General features: G+C 39.8%; 1 protein-coding gene across 1 annotated transcript; it reads left to right on the top strand.

The window, feature by feature from the left end:
- Positions 1-4,595: 4,595 nt before the first annotated feature.
- On the top strand, positions 4,596-16,930 carry CBG17627 (the record flags this gene model as incomplete). The annotated part of the gene is made up of 13 exons (XM_002634244.2): positions 4,596-4,661; positions 4,710-4,823; positions 4,998-5,107; positions 6,050-6,289; positions 6,405-6,406; positions 10,575-10,622; positions 10,844-10,853; positions 14,717-15,019; positions 15,076-15,160; positions 15,214-15,446; positions 15,496-15,809; positions 15,859-16,742; positions 16,793-16,930. 13 exons carry the CDS (start codon positions 4,596-4,598, stop codon positions 16,928-16,930), a joined length of 2,547 nt encoding a protein of 848 aa, XP_002634290.2.
- Between the last annotated feature and the right edge of the window lie 170 nt (positions 16,931-17,100).

Here is a 17,100-nt window from a genome sequence, read left to right as displayed (position 1 = left end):
ATAAAATCCTACCCTATACCCGTACTTTGAGATCAATTATCTCAGGTCTTAGGAGAGATATCAAAAATTTAACAACTGGGAAAATATTGTTGATATTATGATAGACAGTTTACCAGTTAAATTGTTTTGCTATCTCTCATAGGAAACGAGATAATTGAGCTTGAAGTGCACCAATAGGGTGGGCTTCTATTAGAGTGAGTACGGTAAGTTGAAAACGTTTTAATCATTGGGAGTTATGATAATATTGTTTTCACATGAGCTCGACATGAGCAGGATTTTATTTTGTGATTTCTAATGAAAATATCAACTATAGGTTGTTTAATTTATAAAGTTTGCATATATCCTGATATCAGTTAGAGATTTCATCGGTAAAATATGTTTGTACCAAAAAGCAGTGATAACAATTTTAATTTTATTAAAAGTTTCTAATTAAATTTTTATAGATTAATTTTCATAAAAGTTTCATTTGATGCTCAAAATTCTTATTATCACAGTACCGATTTGAACGTCCATCGATTCATAGTAAAGAGCTTGGTCTAGATTCATGGCTAAACTACATGGGAAATAGTTCGGAGGGCACAGCAAACTTGGGGTCATTGGTGTATTAAATTAATTTTTTTTCAGTAATTGTAGATTTTGAAAACCTAAATAACTTTATACCCCAATGACCCCAAAATTGCTGCACCATCCGAATTATTTGCTTTTTCTTCAGTGTATTAGAAGTTTCAGCTATCTGAGCAAACTGCAGTCTTTGTCTAATTTCAAATTATTGACTTGCAATTTCAACAACTCTTCCTATGAGTAATCCAGGAAAAATCATGCAAATCTCGCTGATCCACATTATTCAATCCTTCCCAAGTTTAAACTCCCCCGCCTTTTTTAGACAACATTACTTTCTCTCTATTCCGATTCCCTCCTTACCTCAATATACAAAATGAGTCATTTCTTGATCAAATAATAAACGAATCGATTTTACAGTCCTTTTCTCTCTCCTATTCTTACTCCTCCCCCTTCATTTTCAGTCTTTTACAAATGATACTGTTTTCTCCGGATCCCCCGCTCATCTTACTTCTTCTGCTTTTGTATTATTCTTTTCCTTCTCTTCTAATCGGACAACGTCAACACTTTTCTGTATCGCCGATACGTTCTGAAGATAACGAAGAAGACGGCACTAGCAATTTATTAGCTTTTCTTCATATTTTTCGACTTCTTTTTCTCCTTTTTTCCACCGGTCGGTCGGCGGGGGCTATTATCGTTTGCCATCAAATCCCTCCACACCATCTTCCTCCTTCCGAATCTTAGTTTCTGAGAAAAGATCATATTTATTCACACTTTTCCCCAAAAATTATTCGATAAATGTAAACATGGATACGAACTACGAAAATTTTGATGTTCTTTGCAACTTTTTTTGAGGGGTACTGTACGATTAAATCTGAAAATTTTGAGATTGTTCTATCCGGAGTAGTTCCACCTTCGATCGGAATTATTTTTCACTCTTTTCAGAAAATTCCAGACCATCTGATTTTTGTATCTTGCCATTCTTCTAAACAGCTTTTTGTAAATATTTATTTACTATAGTCGGCTCAAAATAAAGCACAATTGCATTTTCAACGAATTACTGGGCCATTTTCGCCTCCTTGGCTTTTTTTATACCTCAGAACGATCTTTCAAAAATTGTAAACCGAGATGAACACACACTAAAACCGAACTTGTCATATTTACTTCTTCTAATATTATCTGTTGATTTTTATTCTGTTTATATAAGTCCTACTGACTTTTGAACGATAGAATCATGATCTTTCTTATCAACAATCAGGAGGAAAGAGGGAGTTTCGAAAACATAACGAAACAGTTGTTTGCAGAGAAAAGCAACTGAAAAACAAAACAATCACAAGGCGGGGGTGCTGAAAAAGATACAAATAATTGTGTGGAGGCTAAAAATAGATTAGCCAAGGATATTTTTAGATATTTTCTATCAAAAGGAAACCTTGGTCCTTGTTAATTTTTCATTAATATCATGTCATTCTGCTCATCTCAGTTTTGGGATAATCTTTGTTAGGCCCATATATCTCATTTTATATAAAAGATATGAAAAAGTTGTCAAGTGACAAAATGATTTTGATATTATGGTAAACATTTTATTACTTGACCAATTTTCAAAATCTTTCATAGGAACAAAGATATATGAGCTCAAAGTTAACGGTTACGGTGGTCTTCTATTAGAGGAAATACGATATTCCGTTTTGCATCAACCAGAATCCCTGAAACAGTTTTGAAATTCCTAATATGCTTCGAAAAGTTGCGTCACGCTTTTCTCGTCTTGAAACACGGCTTGTTTTGTTACGAAACCTACCACAATACCTCATTCCAAAAAAAACCGAATGCAAATAGAACGAGGAAAAGCTCCGCCTATTTCTTCCTTATGCATTCCTTTCAAAATTAGCTTGGAGAACAGTTCCAAAATATTTTTTTTCGTGCTAGCTAGCCGCAGTGGACCAAGCTTTTGCAAAATTTTTATCGTCTCTTATCACGTCATCAATCATATCGATTGCTGATTTTTTCCGCCAAAATCGTATCATATGACACTTTCTACTGCCTGAACTTTTGAATAGAGGTGTTTCGAAGGAATGTTCTTGAGAGCAAACAAATTAAAAACAAATGATAAGAGGAAGAGAGACCCAAAGGGCATTTGAACTTCTTTTAACAGAATGAGAGACCCAGAGAAAAGTGCAATTTGTTCCAATTCTTCGAAATGATGTTCCTCTTTTCCTCCGGACTTTTCCCTCATCTTCTTGTCTCATATGTAAATGATCCTTCTACTTCTCTATGTCTCTCAATCTCTCTCATAGTCCACGGAGCCATGCCGAAGACATTTGGCTCGTAGAAATCATTTCTCACCGTTGTTCTCTACCGCTCTCTCTGATCAGTCGTCTCTCGCTTGTTTATGTGTATTTATTTTTACGTGTGTTCCGGTTCGAGGCAACGGATTGTTGGCTCCGCGCACCGCGTCATTGGCTCCGCGTGGAGTGTGAGCTTACGTGTTTTCCGGCCACACGGGCGCCCGTTGCCTTCCGTCAACCGATCCATTTTTCTTGGCACGTTTTATGCTGTGAATGAATGAATACATCGAGTCACCTGATTTTTCAGGAATTCTCTGTTCAGAATACAGTACCATCATTTGATTAGGACCCATTCCACATGTACCTTTGAATCTGAAACTTTAAATTAGTCAGAACCTGATACATAACACTTTCAACCAAAGACTTCCAACATGTCTTTTAAAAGTTCGAAAAACATAATTCCGCACATAATCTTTTGACTTCTCTATTGTTAGGCCTTGTCTGGGTTACACAATTGAAATAAATTCGTCCTCCTTTTTTTTTCAAAAAAAAACACGATTTTTGGAACTTGCATATCCGGAAGATCACCAAAGTACTGTATAGTATAAGATGATATTTGTTTTACGTTCTCTATTTATTTGCCAATACAGACTACATACTTTTTCCTCCAGCACATTCTTTGGAGCACCCCGAACTTTGATTCCTTCATTCATTTTTTCGATTGAATTATCATCTAGCTGTACAGTGTGAAGCATAATTACCAGGACTAAAGTTTGTACTAGTATAAAGTTTGAGTGATCCGCTGTACCAGGCTCAAATTAGGAAAGCGAAAATTCAAATAATTCATCAGTAAATTGACCGAGTTTAAAATTATTTGATCAACTTTGGGAGGAGTTATCACTTGTCAAAGTTGCTTCGTCTCATGGAAATCACAAGAAACATAACACCGTTCATTTTTGGACAATATAAAAGAACCTTGAGGAATTGCTGTGAAGTTTTCAGTAACTTTGAATCAAACTTAAAATTATATTTCTACAAATTCTCGTGCTTTCAATATGCCTATGTCTAAGGATATACCCGTTTTTATTAGTCCGGTCACCTTGTAATGGATTACTAATGTTACACAAATCTGCCCGGCAATTGTATCCTTCCCTTTACCAGAATATTTTAAAAACTGAGTTATTCTCGTATTTTCAAAACCCTCCTTCCATTTTTTTCAATTATCATATCTTCTGAGAATCAGTTAAATCTATTTATCTGTTTGTCCACAACTTCTCCGCCCTCCAAGATTTGACCTCTCTAGAACATTTGTCCTTCTTGGTGCCTGGCTCTCCAATGTCCAGCAGTAGCAGCTGTCTTTTTTCTATCTATCTCTTCCATCCAACTGTTGTCAGAACTTGATTAAATATGAATGTGCGTAAGTATTGATTCGAAAAAACTGACCAACTTGTGTTTGAACAGCTTCCTCCGAGCGATCTACACTTCAATTTTGAAAATCTACTTTATTTTTTCAAAACATCGTTCATTATAATCTTCCCTCAATCTGTCACCTCAAACTGTTACAATTCGGAACATGTCTTATCATATCCCTTTTCTCTCCTTCACACCTTTTTCCTCTGTTTTTCTATCTATTCAACAATGTGTTCTCTTCTTTTCCTTCTTGTAGTCCTTCCTTCTGAACCTTTTCTTTCAAATTTCAGTTTCACTTTCATCCTTATGTTCAGGTCCTCCACATTTCTAGACTCATCCGATGAAATGGCTGATTCAACCTTCGCTGAACACGTGGCAACCACCAATACTCGACTAGCTTCCCTGAGATGTGTAAGTTAGGATTTTTTGGAGCTTCATCGGAAATTTACAAATGTTCAGAACCTAGTTGATCCGATGACGTTTCCGGAAGCATGTAGTGAATTGACGAAATGGTGCACAGATCAACGTGCATTCACCGCCAATTTCGAGGATAATCTGATGGCCGCACTTGAGGTAAAAGCAAAGAACAACTCGTAAAACCTGTATTAAAAGGGTTCTCTTGATAGAAAGGCCTTCCAGAGGTATCTTGGAACCATAGAAAGGCTTGCCGCCTTCTAATACAGGTTTTACGGTATTTGAAACTATTTGAACCAAGCATACTGACCTCTAATCTGAGGAATTTTTCAGTGCGCAATGGACTATGGAACTCGGGAAAACTACGACTACATGCTGACGCATGGACTAGTCGGAGCATGTTTCACTCATCGGAAGCACCTTTCTAAAAATTCGGCCAGTAAGTTTTCTCAATTTCCGGACGGGATGATCTGTCTGGAACTTAGTCAGAATGGGAATAGAACTTTCATACCGGAAATGACTTTAGTGCAGATGAAAGTTCGAAAATGAAATGTGCCAAACTCCCATTCAACCGGAACTCCCTCCCATACAAAATATTGATTATATATCACTTATCAATTTCTCCACACCTTTCTCTTTCCGACTATTTTTTGTGACTTTATCAATTTCCTTTTTTTTCTCCAACTGCACAAAACATAGTACACCTGAACGTTTCGAAGAGTTCATAAATCACATTTCTTTGCATAAAAAGAGAAAGGAAGAAAGGTGAAAAAAGGTCTTAAAAGAAAAGAAACGAAATTCTAGTTTTTAAACTTTTTATTCAAAGCAAATATGGAAAAAAAATAGCGAAAGTAAGAATGGAACAAACCGGAAGGTTAGGGAATGATACTTTTGTTGAACAGTATCTCGAAAAATCTACATAATTGCTGAAATTGAAATTGGACCCAGTTTTATCTGAAAATCACAAATCATAGCAAATGAAAAATCCTGAAAATGAAGTAATCTCAAACCTGTATTACACTTTTACAAAAATCGGGATGTGGAAGAGAAACGCCGGTGGCCGTTGCCGAAGGTCCCACAACGACAACTACAGTAACCTAAAAATAGTTTGATTTTCAGGTAGTTATCTTCTCGTTTTTACGGATTTTCGTCGATTTTCGTATTGTAAGCAAATGCAAAATTTTGATAGGGAAAAAATATTGACGGAAAAATAACAAAAATCGAGAAAAATAACTCTGTAAACAAAAGTATTTTTAGGTTACGGTAGTTGTCGTTGTGGGATCTTTGGCCACGGCTACCGACATTTCTCTTCCAGTGCTCTAATTTTTGTACCAGCAAATAATTTGCCCCACAAAAAACTTTTCTCTAATTTCTTCCATTTTCAGCTCGCATCGTCGCTGGTACGAACAAATGCGTCGGTTGAAGAAGAACGGTGGAAAACGAAAACGCGCTCCACCGAAACCCAAAGAACCGATTGTAGTCGTTCCAGTGCAGCAGACAAATGGAGCACTTCCAGTGCTCACGTCACCATGCGGTGGTCCTTCATCGGCTGCTCCCCAACAGAATGGAGCAGGACAGCCGAGTGCTGCTGAAAACAACATGTTCTCGCCAACAAATTCTGACGGGTTAGTTTTGGTTTTGTTTGCGCGCTCCGTAATTTTTGATTAACCAGTCAGATTTGTGAGCTGCTCTCCTTCTTTTTTCTTAACTCGGTTTTATGGATATTTGTATGTGTTTTAGCGGTGTTTAGATTCTAATCGGGGTGGGCAGGGGTCTTGTTATTTAGATTAAAATCTAGAAAAGGATATGGAAAAAAACTAGAATGTGGATATCATTTTTTTTTCAGTTTTGGTTTGGAAACTTCAGTAGTCTTCTTCTAGAATAGTATGGACTACATTTTCACATCCTTATTCCATGTTCACTTTTTTGAAGTAAATTCAAGGATGCAGACGCTTCCTTCCTGACAATACGTAGCTACAGTAACCCATAAGTCTTATCTCCCTCATAATCCGTTTCCTTAACCCAACATCATCTAGATCCCTCATGTCACAAAACATAGTTACTTTTGTGTCTTGAATATATCTGCTCCATATTCTCGATGCTCCCTTTTCTTTCTTACTTCTTCCACTCTCAAATTTGGGCATACATGAGACGGCATCACATCAGCCTTCTTCTTGTTTTTCTTTCCATCTTGGATTCTTTCTCATTTTCCTTCTCTTTCTTCTTCTTCTTCTTCTTCTTTTTATTCTTCCATGTTCATATTCGTTTCTGAACTCCACCCCATTTTAGAGAGTGAGCTCACCGATGGAATAAGAGCCAAAAGAGCACATATGTGTGTATATATGTGTGCATTTTCGAGTCGAGGAGGAGAAGGACCAGGCGAATTTTCGCTGCTCTTGGCGCCCGTTTCTTCATCAATTAGGGTAGGCAAAAATGGGCATGGAGAAACAGAGAAAATACGAAGGTCCCTCACATTTTGTGTGTGTTTGTTGTGGTCCCGTCTTTAAAAAAAAAAAGAAAGGCGTTGGAGAGCAAACGAGAAGCACGTGATCTGTCATAACCTGATATTCCATTTTTCATTTTTCAAGTGGGAAATTTAAGACTGCGGTGGGTTTTTTGTGGGCGGAGTCAGAGGTCGAAGGAGGAAGTTGGAAACTAGAATGACTCATTTATGGAGATATTAAGGGCCAAGAAATGTAATAATCTAGTTTCGAGTTGAAGCGTTCCTGTTTTTGGACTCAAATAGGTTGAGTTTCCCGTAAAACCTGTAATAGAAGGGCCCCATTCACTGGCTTTGAGTTCAATTATTTAAATTCCTATGTAAGATATGAAAAATGTATCAACTGACAAAGTGTTTCTGATATTATGATGAACAATTCGTCAGTTGGCTCTTTTATAACAGGTTTTGCGGTATACTAAGCTTTTGTGTATTCCTTTCTAAAATTAACTAACTGATGTTTTTATAACCGAAAAATTTACTTTTCTTCTATTTCCAGATTTCGTACCAAAAAACCATAGATTAGAACATTCGACACACCCTCCTAGACGAGGAAATCCACAAAACGTCATAATCTTTGCAAGCAGTCAAATATTAGGTCTCTCCTTAAGATTAGTGTCTAGGACCAATCAACCAGGATCTTAATTTTTTTTTCGCAATCTAGAAGATGTGCCACTTTTTAGTTCAGAACTCTAAAATTCTAAATTCGGAACTTTAAGATTTCCAGTTCTCACATGATACTCCGTTTTGCAAATGGCTTATGAATGTTAAACCTAGATTAGATTTCGAATTTCGAAACGAAAAACCCTCGGGACTACATAATCGCAGCTCAACTGTATTTTGCTCGAAAATATAATTTTTTTTTTAAACCGCGAAAACTGTTTTCCGTTTTGTCACTGCTCTCTACGTCACGGGTAGCACCATCGTTTAACTTACCGAAACAGTTTTATTGCGTTTCTCCCGAAAAGTATAAAAGCTAGAAATCGAATCTCTGGAATCGAAACATGTATTCCTCTATTCCCTTTCCTGATTTTCCTGAAGAATTCATTCCAGATTATCATGAGTGAGTCCATCATCATACATCTTTTTCAGCACAATCTAATCCCCCTATTGTTTTCGCTCTCCTTCTAAATCCATGGGCACAGATCAGAAGAAACAGTGATCTGATCATGAGCAAACAGTAAAACACGGGAAAGTGTTAAGTATCCATTTCCTCATAATCATACAAAGTACACCCAAACGTTTTCTGCACATAGGCTTCCCCACAAAAAATATGAACATTGAATAATTGAATGACAAGACGACGGAACACACCTTTTCTGTGTAAGGTCATTCTGATCCGTCTTCTTCGATAGTTTTCGTTGAGCGGAAGGAAAAGAGGAAGACAACCAGGTGTCCGAATATAGAGGGGTACCAATACAATTGGTTTTATAACCGCATCGTTGTCTTTCGATTCCTTCTTGACAGCCATTAGACAGTTCAGTTTCGCGCCGAAATGTTCCGAGAAGAAGACGTTGGCCTATGTACCGTGGTTCAAGGTTAAACTGACAAAAGTAACTAAGTCACAGAGGAAACACTTTCACTTCTCGTCTTGACGGAGTTTGTAGTTTGGGTGACTGGCCTAACTTTTTACAGTTGGGGTTTTCTAGGCCATGCTTCCTTTAGTTTCATTGATCATATAACCTTGATCAATGATCACTACAAAATTCTTCTGGACAAGGTGAAAATCTACCAGTCGAGTGAAAATCGATGACGATAGAGGATACCTGAGAATCTGGTTTATGCATTCCGTTGATCATGTTCTTCACTTCTGACGACTAGTTGGTTGCACGGATGAGAAGGTGTTGCATGGTAGAGAAGCCGTGACCAGCTATTCGTGTTTTGGATTGGGTTGACGTAGGCATCCAGGATCTAGATCTCGCTATGTACAGTAAGAAGTTGAAAAGAGTAAATTATCACAGATGAGCATATTTTGTATGCTGGATAAAAAGCGCTTTTCTCTTTGACTGTAACATGGAAAATCGGATTTTTCTGGAATAGTACAGTCTCTTGAAAATTGATTTCTCTCGTTTTTCATAATGAACCATCTTATCTGCCTCGCCTCTGGCGCGCCTCTGGCGCGATTGGTTTATTTCAAATCTTATCGAAAATTGTGCGAATAGATAAACTGATGAAGAGACGCAACTTCCTTTATTTATGATAAAAATGATGATGATTCAGATTTGAGTATAATTTTGCTTCTTGCACTTTTATCTTGAATTAAAAATTGACATTACGGTTTTGTAGTGGTATTCGAACTTATTAGGGTTGTTGCGAGCATCATCACGAAAAAATGCAGATATCACTTCTGAAGTTAAAATGCCTCTGAGATGGCTGTATATCTGGGATCAATGTACCTTTGGGATTACTGTATCTTGAGTCACTTACATCCCTCTCTTCCAGATACCCCGTTTTCTCGCAGTCCCAGATTAACCGTTCATGCCCTGTTCTTCCCAGAGCGAATTCATTCACCCCTCTATTGGCATCCGCGACGACCCGGGCGAGATAAACATGATTCGAATGAGCCGGTGTGGGTCTATGCCTGTCACTACCCGTTTCTTTCTCCACCTTCTCCTCTCAACACGACGGAAAATTGTCTTCTTCATTCTCGCCTAGCCTCACTCGCCCCAACGCCGAAAATAGCGTACAGTTCGTCGGAGACGCAGAGCGCGTACTGTCAACCTCCCCTCTGAACGCAACCGCGCGCGCGCACGGGCAACAGCAGTCCAAGGAGGGCACAACACTCCCAAAAGCTCTCCTCTCCTTTCTCTTCTTCTTCTTGCTTTCCTCTCTCACTCTCTCCCGACGACCCGCAACACAGAGACTCCAGATAGTAGATTGTCTGCTTCTCTAGTCCGGATCATACTCTCCTTCCCTCCCTCATCTTGTGTCTGTTTCCATCCGAATTGCTTTCGGGTGGGATGGCTGGGTCGTCTTCTCGTCCATCGGTGTCCTGTCCTCCTCCAAACATTCCTCATCCATTTCTCTTTTTCGAAAAAGCCTAATATTATGACTCTCTTTTTTCTATCTATCCTATAGTTTGACACTAACTGGATCCTTTTTTGATTACAGACAACATATATCCCTCCCCAACATTTTCAGTCTCGACATTCGATTTGTTTTTTTTCTCTTTTTCTATTTTGTGTTCTTCCTCTTCCTCTTCTATATCCTTTCTATCCATCCTTCCAGCAGCAGCCACCATTTTCTCCAAATCATCTGTGTGTTTGCTTCTTTCTTTTTTTGTTTATGTGCTCTTTCTTTTTCTTCCTGAAGAGCACACCAGAAGACATTCGCCAGAAGTTGTGTCTTCTCACTAACCGAATTCGGTAAATAATGGGAAGAGGAAGAAGCGGTGTGAGTATGTGGAAGAGTAGAGGACGAGAACCCTGAATATACAAAGGAACCCACGTTTTCAGCCCCCGGCTGGCGTGTTGTTCGTCCATTTGCTTCTTTTTTTTTGGTTGGCATCTAACTTATTGCCAGGTCCACTATACTATTATACAGCTTTGGTTAATGTGTTGAATGTATTACGAATTCCGCTAGGCTAGTTCCAGAAGCTTAAGGTAGTGGGCTTCATGTTCACACTGGCCTAACTTTTATTGCCTAAATCCTAGAAAACCTGGGGGAGCGTTGGAGCTTGAAGCTCGCTATCAGTTCCCAGCCCTATCTTCTAGTTCCTACCAGAGATTTCGAATTTACCGCCTACTCAATTTTTTTCAAAGCTACCTCGGGCAGTGACTTACTTTCCACCTGTCCTGTATTTGACCACTTTTGGGTACACACTGTTCTTCTAACACCCGGTTTTTTGATTGATAACTATTTGCTCTCCCATTCCCTTGTATACATCTCCAGAAGCTTCCTCAGATCCTTCGGATTCCATTTCCAAAGCTAGAAAAAAAAAACAAAAAGAGCATCCGCACTCGGATCGTCCTTTTTCTGATGCCCGCCCTGCATGCATGCCTCCAACAAAACTCTTCTCCTTTTTTTGCCCTTTTTTGGTTTTGTGTTTCTGCTTTCTCTAATCCTCTTCATCTCATACACTCTTTTGTTATCTGTGAGGAGCGAGGGTTCAGTTCTTCATTGTTCTCATTGTGACAGACAAAAAAGGCTTTCAGGTAAGAAGACTGAAAATTGAAACTTCTTTGTTTCTGATTTTGATTCTGACGATGTGAAAGAATCTTGACTTTTTAGTAAGCTACACAAATCAATAAATTTTATCTCTCTTTCTCCAGTTCTTTTTTTTCCGAATGTTTGTGTTTTTTTTTTCATCCCGTCGTCATCATCTTCCGCTTCTTTGTCTCCCATTTTACTTGTTTTTTTCTCACTGGGTGTGCGGGGCTGAACAAGAAGCAAAAGCCTTCTTCTTCTTCCTTCTTTTTTTGCTTTTTATTCCTTCAGAGCGTTCTTCTTTTTTTACTTCTTTTCTCCATGACCGCCAGCCGGCTGGAGCTGAAAATGAAGAACGCACGTAGTAGAAGACGTTGAAGGAGAGGGTGTGCTAGAAGACGTTAATGGTGACGTCATCCCGGAGACACCACCACCACGACGACGACGCCTTCTGCCGTTTAGGAGACTCTTGGAATCGTGATGGAATGGATGTCATTCGAGAAGAGGAGGCGTGGCTCCACCAGCCAGCTGAAAGCATGTTTTACACACATTGTGTGACTCAAATCAATTTTTTTTCATTTCCTCCTTAGTCCAGTTGTCTCAGAAGTAATATGTATGTATTGTGCCACCACGTCATCCGGACAAGCAGAAGCCAAATTCTAAGAATGGGGTGGGGATGTTCTTATTTCCCTGTCTATTTTTGTTGACCTAAAAGTTTTAAATTAGGATTTTCTAGACGTTTTAGTTCAAAATAAGCGTTCCTTCTAACCCAGAATCCCCTATCTACCTTTTCCATCTTTTGACCGTCTGCCCCAAATTTCACTTTTTGTACCATAAACGGCCACATACAGAGAGGTCACAACCTTCTGAAACTGGTTTCCCTTTCTAACTACGATCGTTCTGAAACTATATTAGTTCTTAGCCTTTTCCATCCATATGACCAAGACTCCGCCCACTTCTAGAAGACTGGGGACACACCGGGAAAAAAAAAGACTCGAAGCAGCAATAAACCTAAAAAGAAAAGGAGCGAGAGAGAAACACACTCAAAATATTGGAATTAGAAAATCCACACAACTCATTTTTTTCTTATATGTATTTTCGCCTTCTCCTTTTCTGTTTCGTTTTCCAATAATCAATTGCTCTCTCTGCGACCTACGCAAATCGAACTGTCTTCCTCCTCTTCTTTTTTTTTCCTTTTCTTATCATATGGAGTATTTCCCAGATGGAAAAAAATTGAACGAAACTATCTTTTTTCTGGTTTGTAGCTTCTCCTCTTCTCCAACGATCACATAAAGTGCATAAGAATAGTTTATTCAGTATATGGAGAAGAAGCAAAAACACAAGGAATGGAATTCTTTTCTCTGTATGAATTCCACAAAAAAAGAACACATTTGAGAGGGGAAGACACGCAGCCGATGACTTGACTTTCGCTAATGAACATGACATTTATCCGGTCGAAAGATGAAGAAGACGTGGAGAAGACTAGAAGAGACACCGTCGGAATTTCCATTTCTCCCGAAAAGCCCAAAAAATATTCTGTGTGATCTTTTAGATGGATTTTTAGGATAACAACATGGTATCGGGAATTTATTGGGCTACTAGCACTTTCGTTTTTATATAAAAATCTAGGTATCACTGCATTCCTACTTTTTTGAAATCCATATCATTTTTCCTAGACCATGTTCTGGTCCTAGTCCACAAGGGTTTTTCCGTCACCCTTCGTGAGAAGATTCTTGTCAGAAACATCGTGTTCTCCCACGACTCCTCAAGAATTCCCACACAAAGATTTTTATCTAAGCGTTCCTTGTGAGATTACGGTACCGGGGTCAATTTTTGGTGCATGCTCTTTTCGAAGAACAAAGTCGATTACGATCTTTAGGATGAATACTGATTCCAGGTATCGTAAGTCCAAACTTCATTTGAGTCTAGTTTTCCCCTAAACTCTAGAACCATCTGGAACTTTGAATCGATCGTCAACATCCCCAAACACATCGTTGTTGACGAACAACATTCCCAAATATTTTTCCCCCTCTCCTGTTCTCTGTTCCAACTAACCGACTGACCCAAAGCCATGTGACCCATAGAGAGAAGAGTCTCTTCTGCTGCTGTTTTTTTTTTATTTTCTGGATTCGTCTTCTTGAAGGAGGATGGCAAAAAACGGTATCACGAGATGCGCGAAGACGCTCTCTCCATCTCCTTGTGCACTTTGGCTCCGAAAATAAGGAGAAAAAGGGGTGACTTATTTTGTCTTCTTCTTCTACTTCTACTTCTACAGACGAAGGCACGACGCCACACCATACCACCACCCTCCTATTCTCCAGCATCGTCGTCGTCCAGTATATGCCTCTCGTTGGGGGTCTCTTCCCTCCTCGTGTTTTAAGGGAAAGGGGTAACAGGGAGACAGTAGAAGAAGAAGAGACATGTCTTCTTCTTCTTCTTCTTCTTCTTCCACCCCGAGTCTTTTTGCTGTGTTGTGTGTGTGTGTGTAGAGGGACAGAGAGTGCGCGCGCAGGCACTCTTTTCTCTCTTTTCCCTTGTATTGGATCTGAGTGTGCGACTCTCTGCGTCTCTGATGCACTGCAACACTGTCTCAACACTTCTCATCACCCTCTTCTTTTTCCCTGATCTCTTCTCCATCGTCACCATCATCATCGTCGTCTTCTCCCCTTTACTCCTCCTCCTTTTCCTCCTACTCCTTCTTCTTATTCTACTACTCTTCCAATATGCCCTTACTATCCTATCACACAAATCCGCAAAAGACGCCTTTTTCTGATATATAACTTCTCACCTGTTCGTTTTTTTTCCTTTCCACCCGCGCCCCATGTTCTTCTTTCCATGCTCTTTTCTCTTTTCCCTCCGTATCTTTTTTTTTCGTTTTTCTCTGCGCCTCAAGGGCATTCGAGGGGCGGAGCCCGAACGCTCATGCACTACTGACCTAGAAAGTGTGTTAGTCAGTCTGAGTGAGAGTCCTCACGTATCCTTTTTGCTCACTCGTTTTTTTTAGGATCAGAACCTTCTACTGTAGAAAGGCCACATATGATCTTTGGGCCTAAAACGTCATTCTTGTCTTTTAGGACTGAAAATTACAACGAACCGAAAAAAAGACTCTAGAAGTTTTTGGACCTAAAATTTTTCAAAAAAAAAGTTTTGATCTACAAAAATATATTTTTTGGACAATCGGTGGACAACGAAATTTTTTCGAGTATTGATTAAAAATTTTAAAAACTAGAAACAGGTCTTGATTATCAAATTCTCTGTCCTAATATTTTTTGGCCTAAAAAAAATCAATAACCTATCTTATGTAAACCTCCCTCTTTTTTTTCCACCTGTCCTAGATGTTGTGTGTTTTCTTTTTTTCTAACCTCAACAATTATCTCGAAATCTCTCTTAACTTCCGTTTTTTTGTCAGATCAATGTGGGCACCACCAGGGGTCCCTGGCTCTTCAGCCGGTCACATGCAACCGGGAGGCGCCACTCCCTATCCGGGACCAATGAACCCTGGACAACAAGGCCAAGGGCCACATCCAGGAATGCCCGCTGCTTATTCTGCTGGACAGATGCAATTGCCTTACGGACAGATGGAAGGCAACCATGCCATGTACGATCAACGAGCGATGGCGAATCAAAGAGCTGCGGCTGCCGCTGCTGCCGCTGGACGGCCTCAAGGCATGATGCCTCCTGATTATCCACAAATGCCGATGGGACAGAATCCGTAAGTTGCACTCATCCGATAGATCAGCACTTAACCCATTTTCAAAGTTTTTTCAGAAATCAAATGATGAGAATGCCAGTTCAATATCCTCCTGGACACCCCCAAATGCCAGGACACCCCCAAATGCAATACGGACAAATGGTAAGTTGATGGCTTCAGTAGAACATTTTAAATCCCGATTCAACTAGTTTCAGATGAGAGCTCCACCAGTCTCGGTATACGGTCAGATGCAACACGCTCAACAGTACGCAGTGACGGCTCATCCGAATCCAGCCACGCCGTTCATTTTACCAGAAGTTCGAGCGTTATACGAAACTGGATGTGGATATTTGGTTGAGAGGGATTTATGCTCAGAAGGAATGATTCCATTCGGAACGACTGGTGTAGATGCAATAATCACTCCAGATGCCTTTGGATTTTTGGAAACGTAAGTTTCCTAGTTTTAATATATCTTTCCAAAACCAATACATTTCCAGAAACCCAATGGCTGATGTGATTCTTTCGGTTTGGCCATCGGTGAAAGGAGGAAATGAGCAAGAAACTCGATTCCAAGTCTACGTTAACAATGTATGCGTGCTCAATGATGAGGCTCCAGTCAAAGTAGTATCTGTCAAAGCACTCCTGAGATCTGGTCCGAATAGGATTCAATTCGGATACTCTGGACCACAACAAATACACAGTTTCGCTTGTGAATTCGTCACCAAAAGAGGTATTAGTGAGATGCGAAGTTTTGTGATGAGGAAGAGAGGAGCTGAGGCAAATCTATTGGCCAATCAACAGAAAAATATCCGTAAGTCTTGAAAATTATCAGTTCAGAAATGCAAAGCAACACATTTTAGATCAACAAAGCGCCCTCAAGAAGAACGCTGGAATCGTTACTGTCGGTTTGAACTGCGGCCTGACGAAGAAGAGAATGCTCACTCCTGCACGTCATCATGATTGCAAAAAATGCGTTTTCGACTTTGCTCAATTGATCAATATCAACAAGAACAAGACGAGATACTACTGCCAATCTTGTCAAGCACACTTCAAATTGGATGATATCAATATCGATTGGTTCTTGATGAACTTTACCACCGCTTGTCCCGCCGGAGTTAATGAAATCATTGTGGACAAGAATGGAGCATGTCGACCAGGAGATGTTGAAGAGGTCAAGCCAAAAAGAGGAAAGAAGAAGGCTGAAGCAGCGGCGGCGGTCGCCATGGACGGAGGAGCTCATCCGATCAAGAGAATCAAGTCGGAGAGTCATGTGAAACAAGAACCAGGAATGTTCCCTGATATGCACGGACGGAATATCCCATTCAGTCCGATGCCAATGCCCGGAAGTGTTCCTCCAGACTGGACAAGACTGCAAAGTCCATCGTTCTCAATGCAAAGTCCAAATAAGATTCAACTCGGACCAGCCACTCCAGCCACTCCAGGAATGGTGTTCCAGAATCCCGCATCCGCTGGATCCATGTTGAATATGTCGTCGCCACGGGGAACAATGCTTCCACCACATCATCCAATGATGCCTCCACACGATCCATCGATGCACATGAGATCCGGATCCGCTCCATACACTCCGGAATCAGTGAAAAATGATAAGAACGATGAGTTGTTGATGAACATTGAAGGATTGTACATTACGGAACAGAACATTATTGATGATCCACGTCTGTACCCACACTATGTCGAGGGAACGAAGGAAGTCATTTTTGAGGATATTCTGGTTTACGAAGTTGTAAGTTTCAAATTGTTTCGATTATTAATATTATTGATTTTTCTTTTCAGGAAAACTCCCCAAAAGAGGTTCAACCCTCTGAGAATACCCATACTCTACTGGCTCCAGGAAGCACGTCTTCATCGAATGCTTCAACATTCACACCTCCATTTGATGATATTCATCTCGGAAACCGTCCATCTCATTAGATGATTCTCTTCTTTTTCTTTGATAGCGTGCCTTACGAATACCGTGCCCAACTCAACTCCATCCCGGATGATACTAAACTGGACTTCTTCTCTTCTTTTCAAAAAACCATACACCGATTCTTGTCGATTCCCAATTATTAATTTTTGTTAATCTCGTTCTCGTTTTTTTC

The sequence above is a fragment of the Caenorhabditis briggsae genome (assembly GCF_000004555.2).
Source record: "Caenorhabditis briggsae complete genome, chrIV, whole genome shotgun sequence".
In the NCBI taxonomy this organism is placed as follows: domain Eukaryota; kingdom Metazoa; phylum Nematoda; class Chromadorea; order Rhabditida; family Rhabditidae; genus Caenorhabditis; species Caenorhabditis briggsae.
This window is presented reverse-complemented; position numbering and strand designations above follow the sequence as displayed.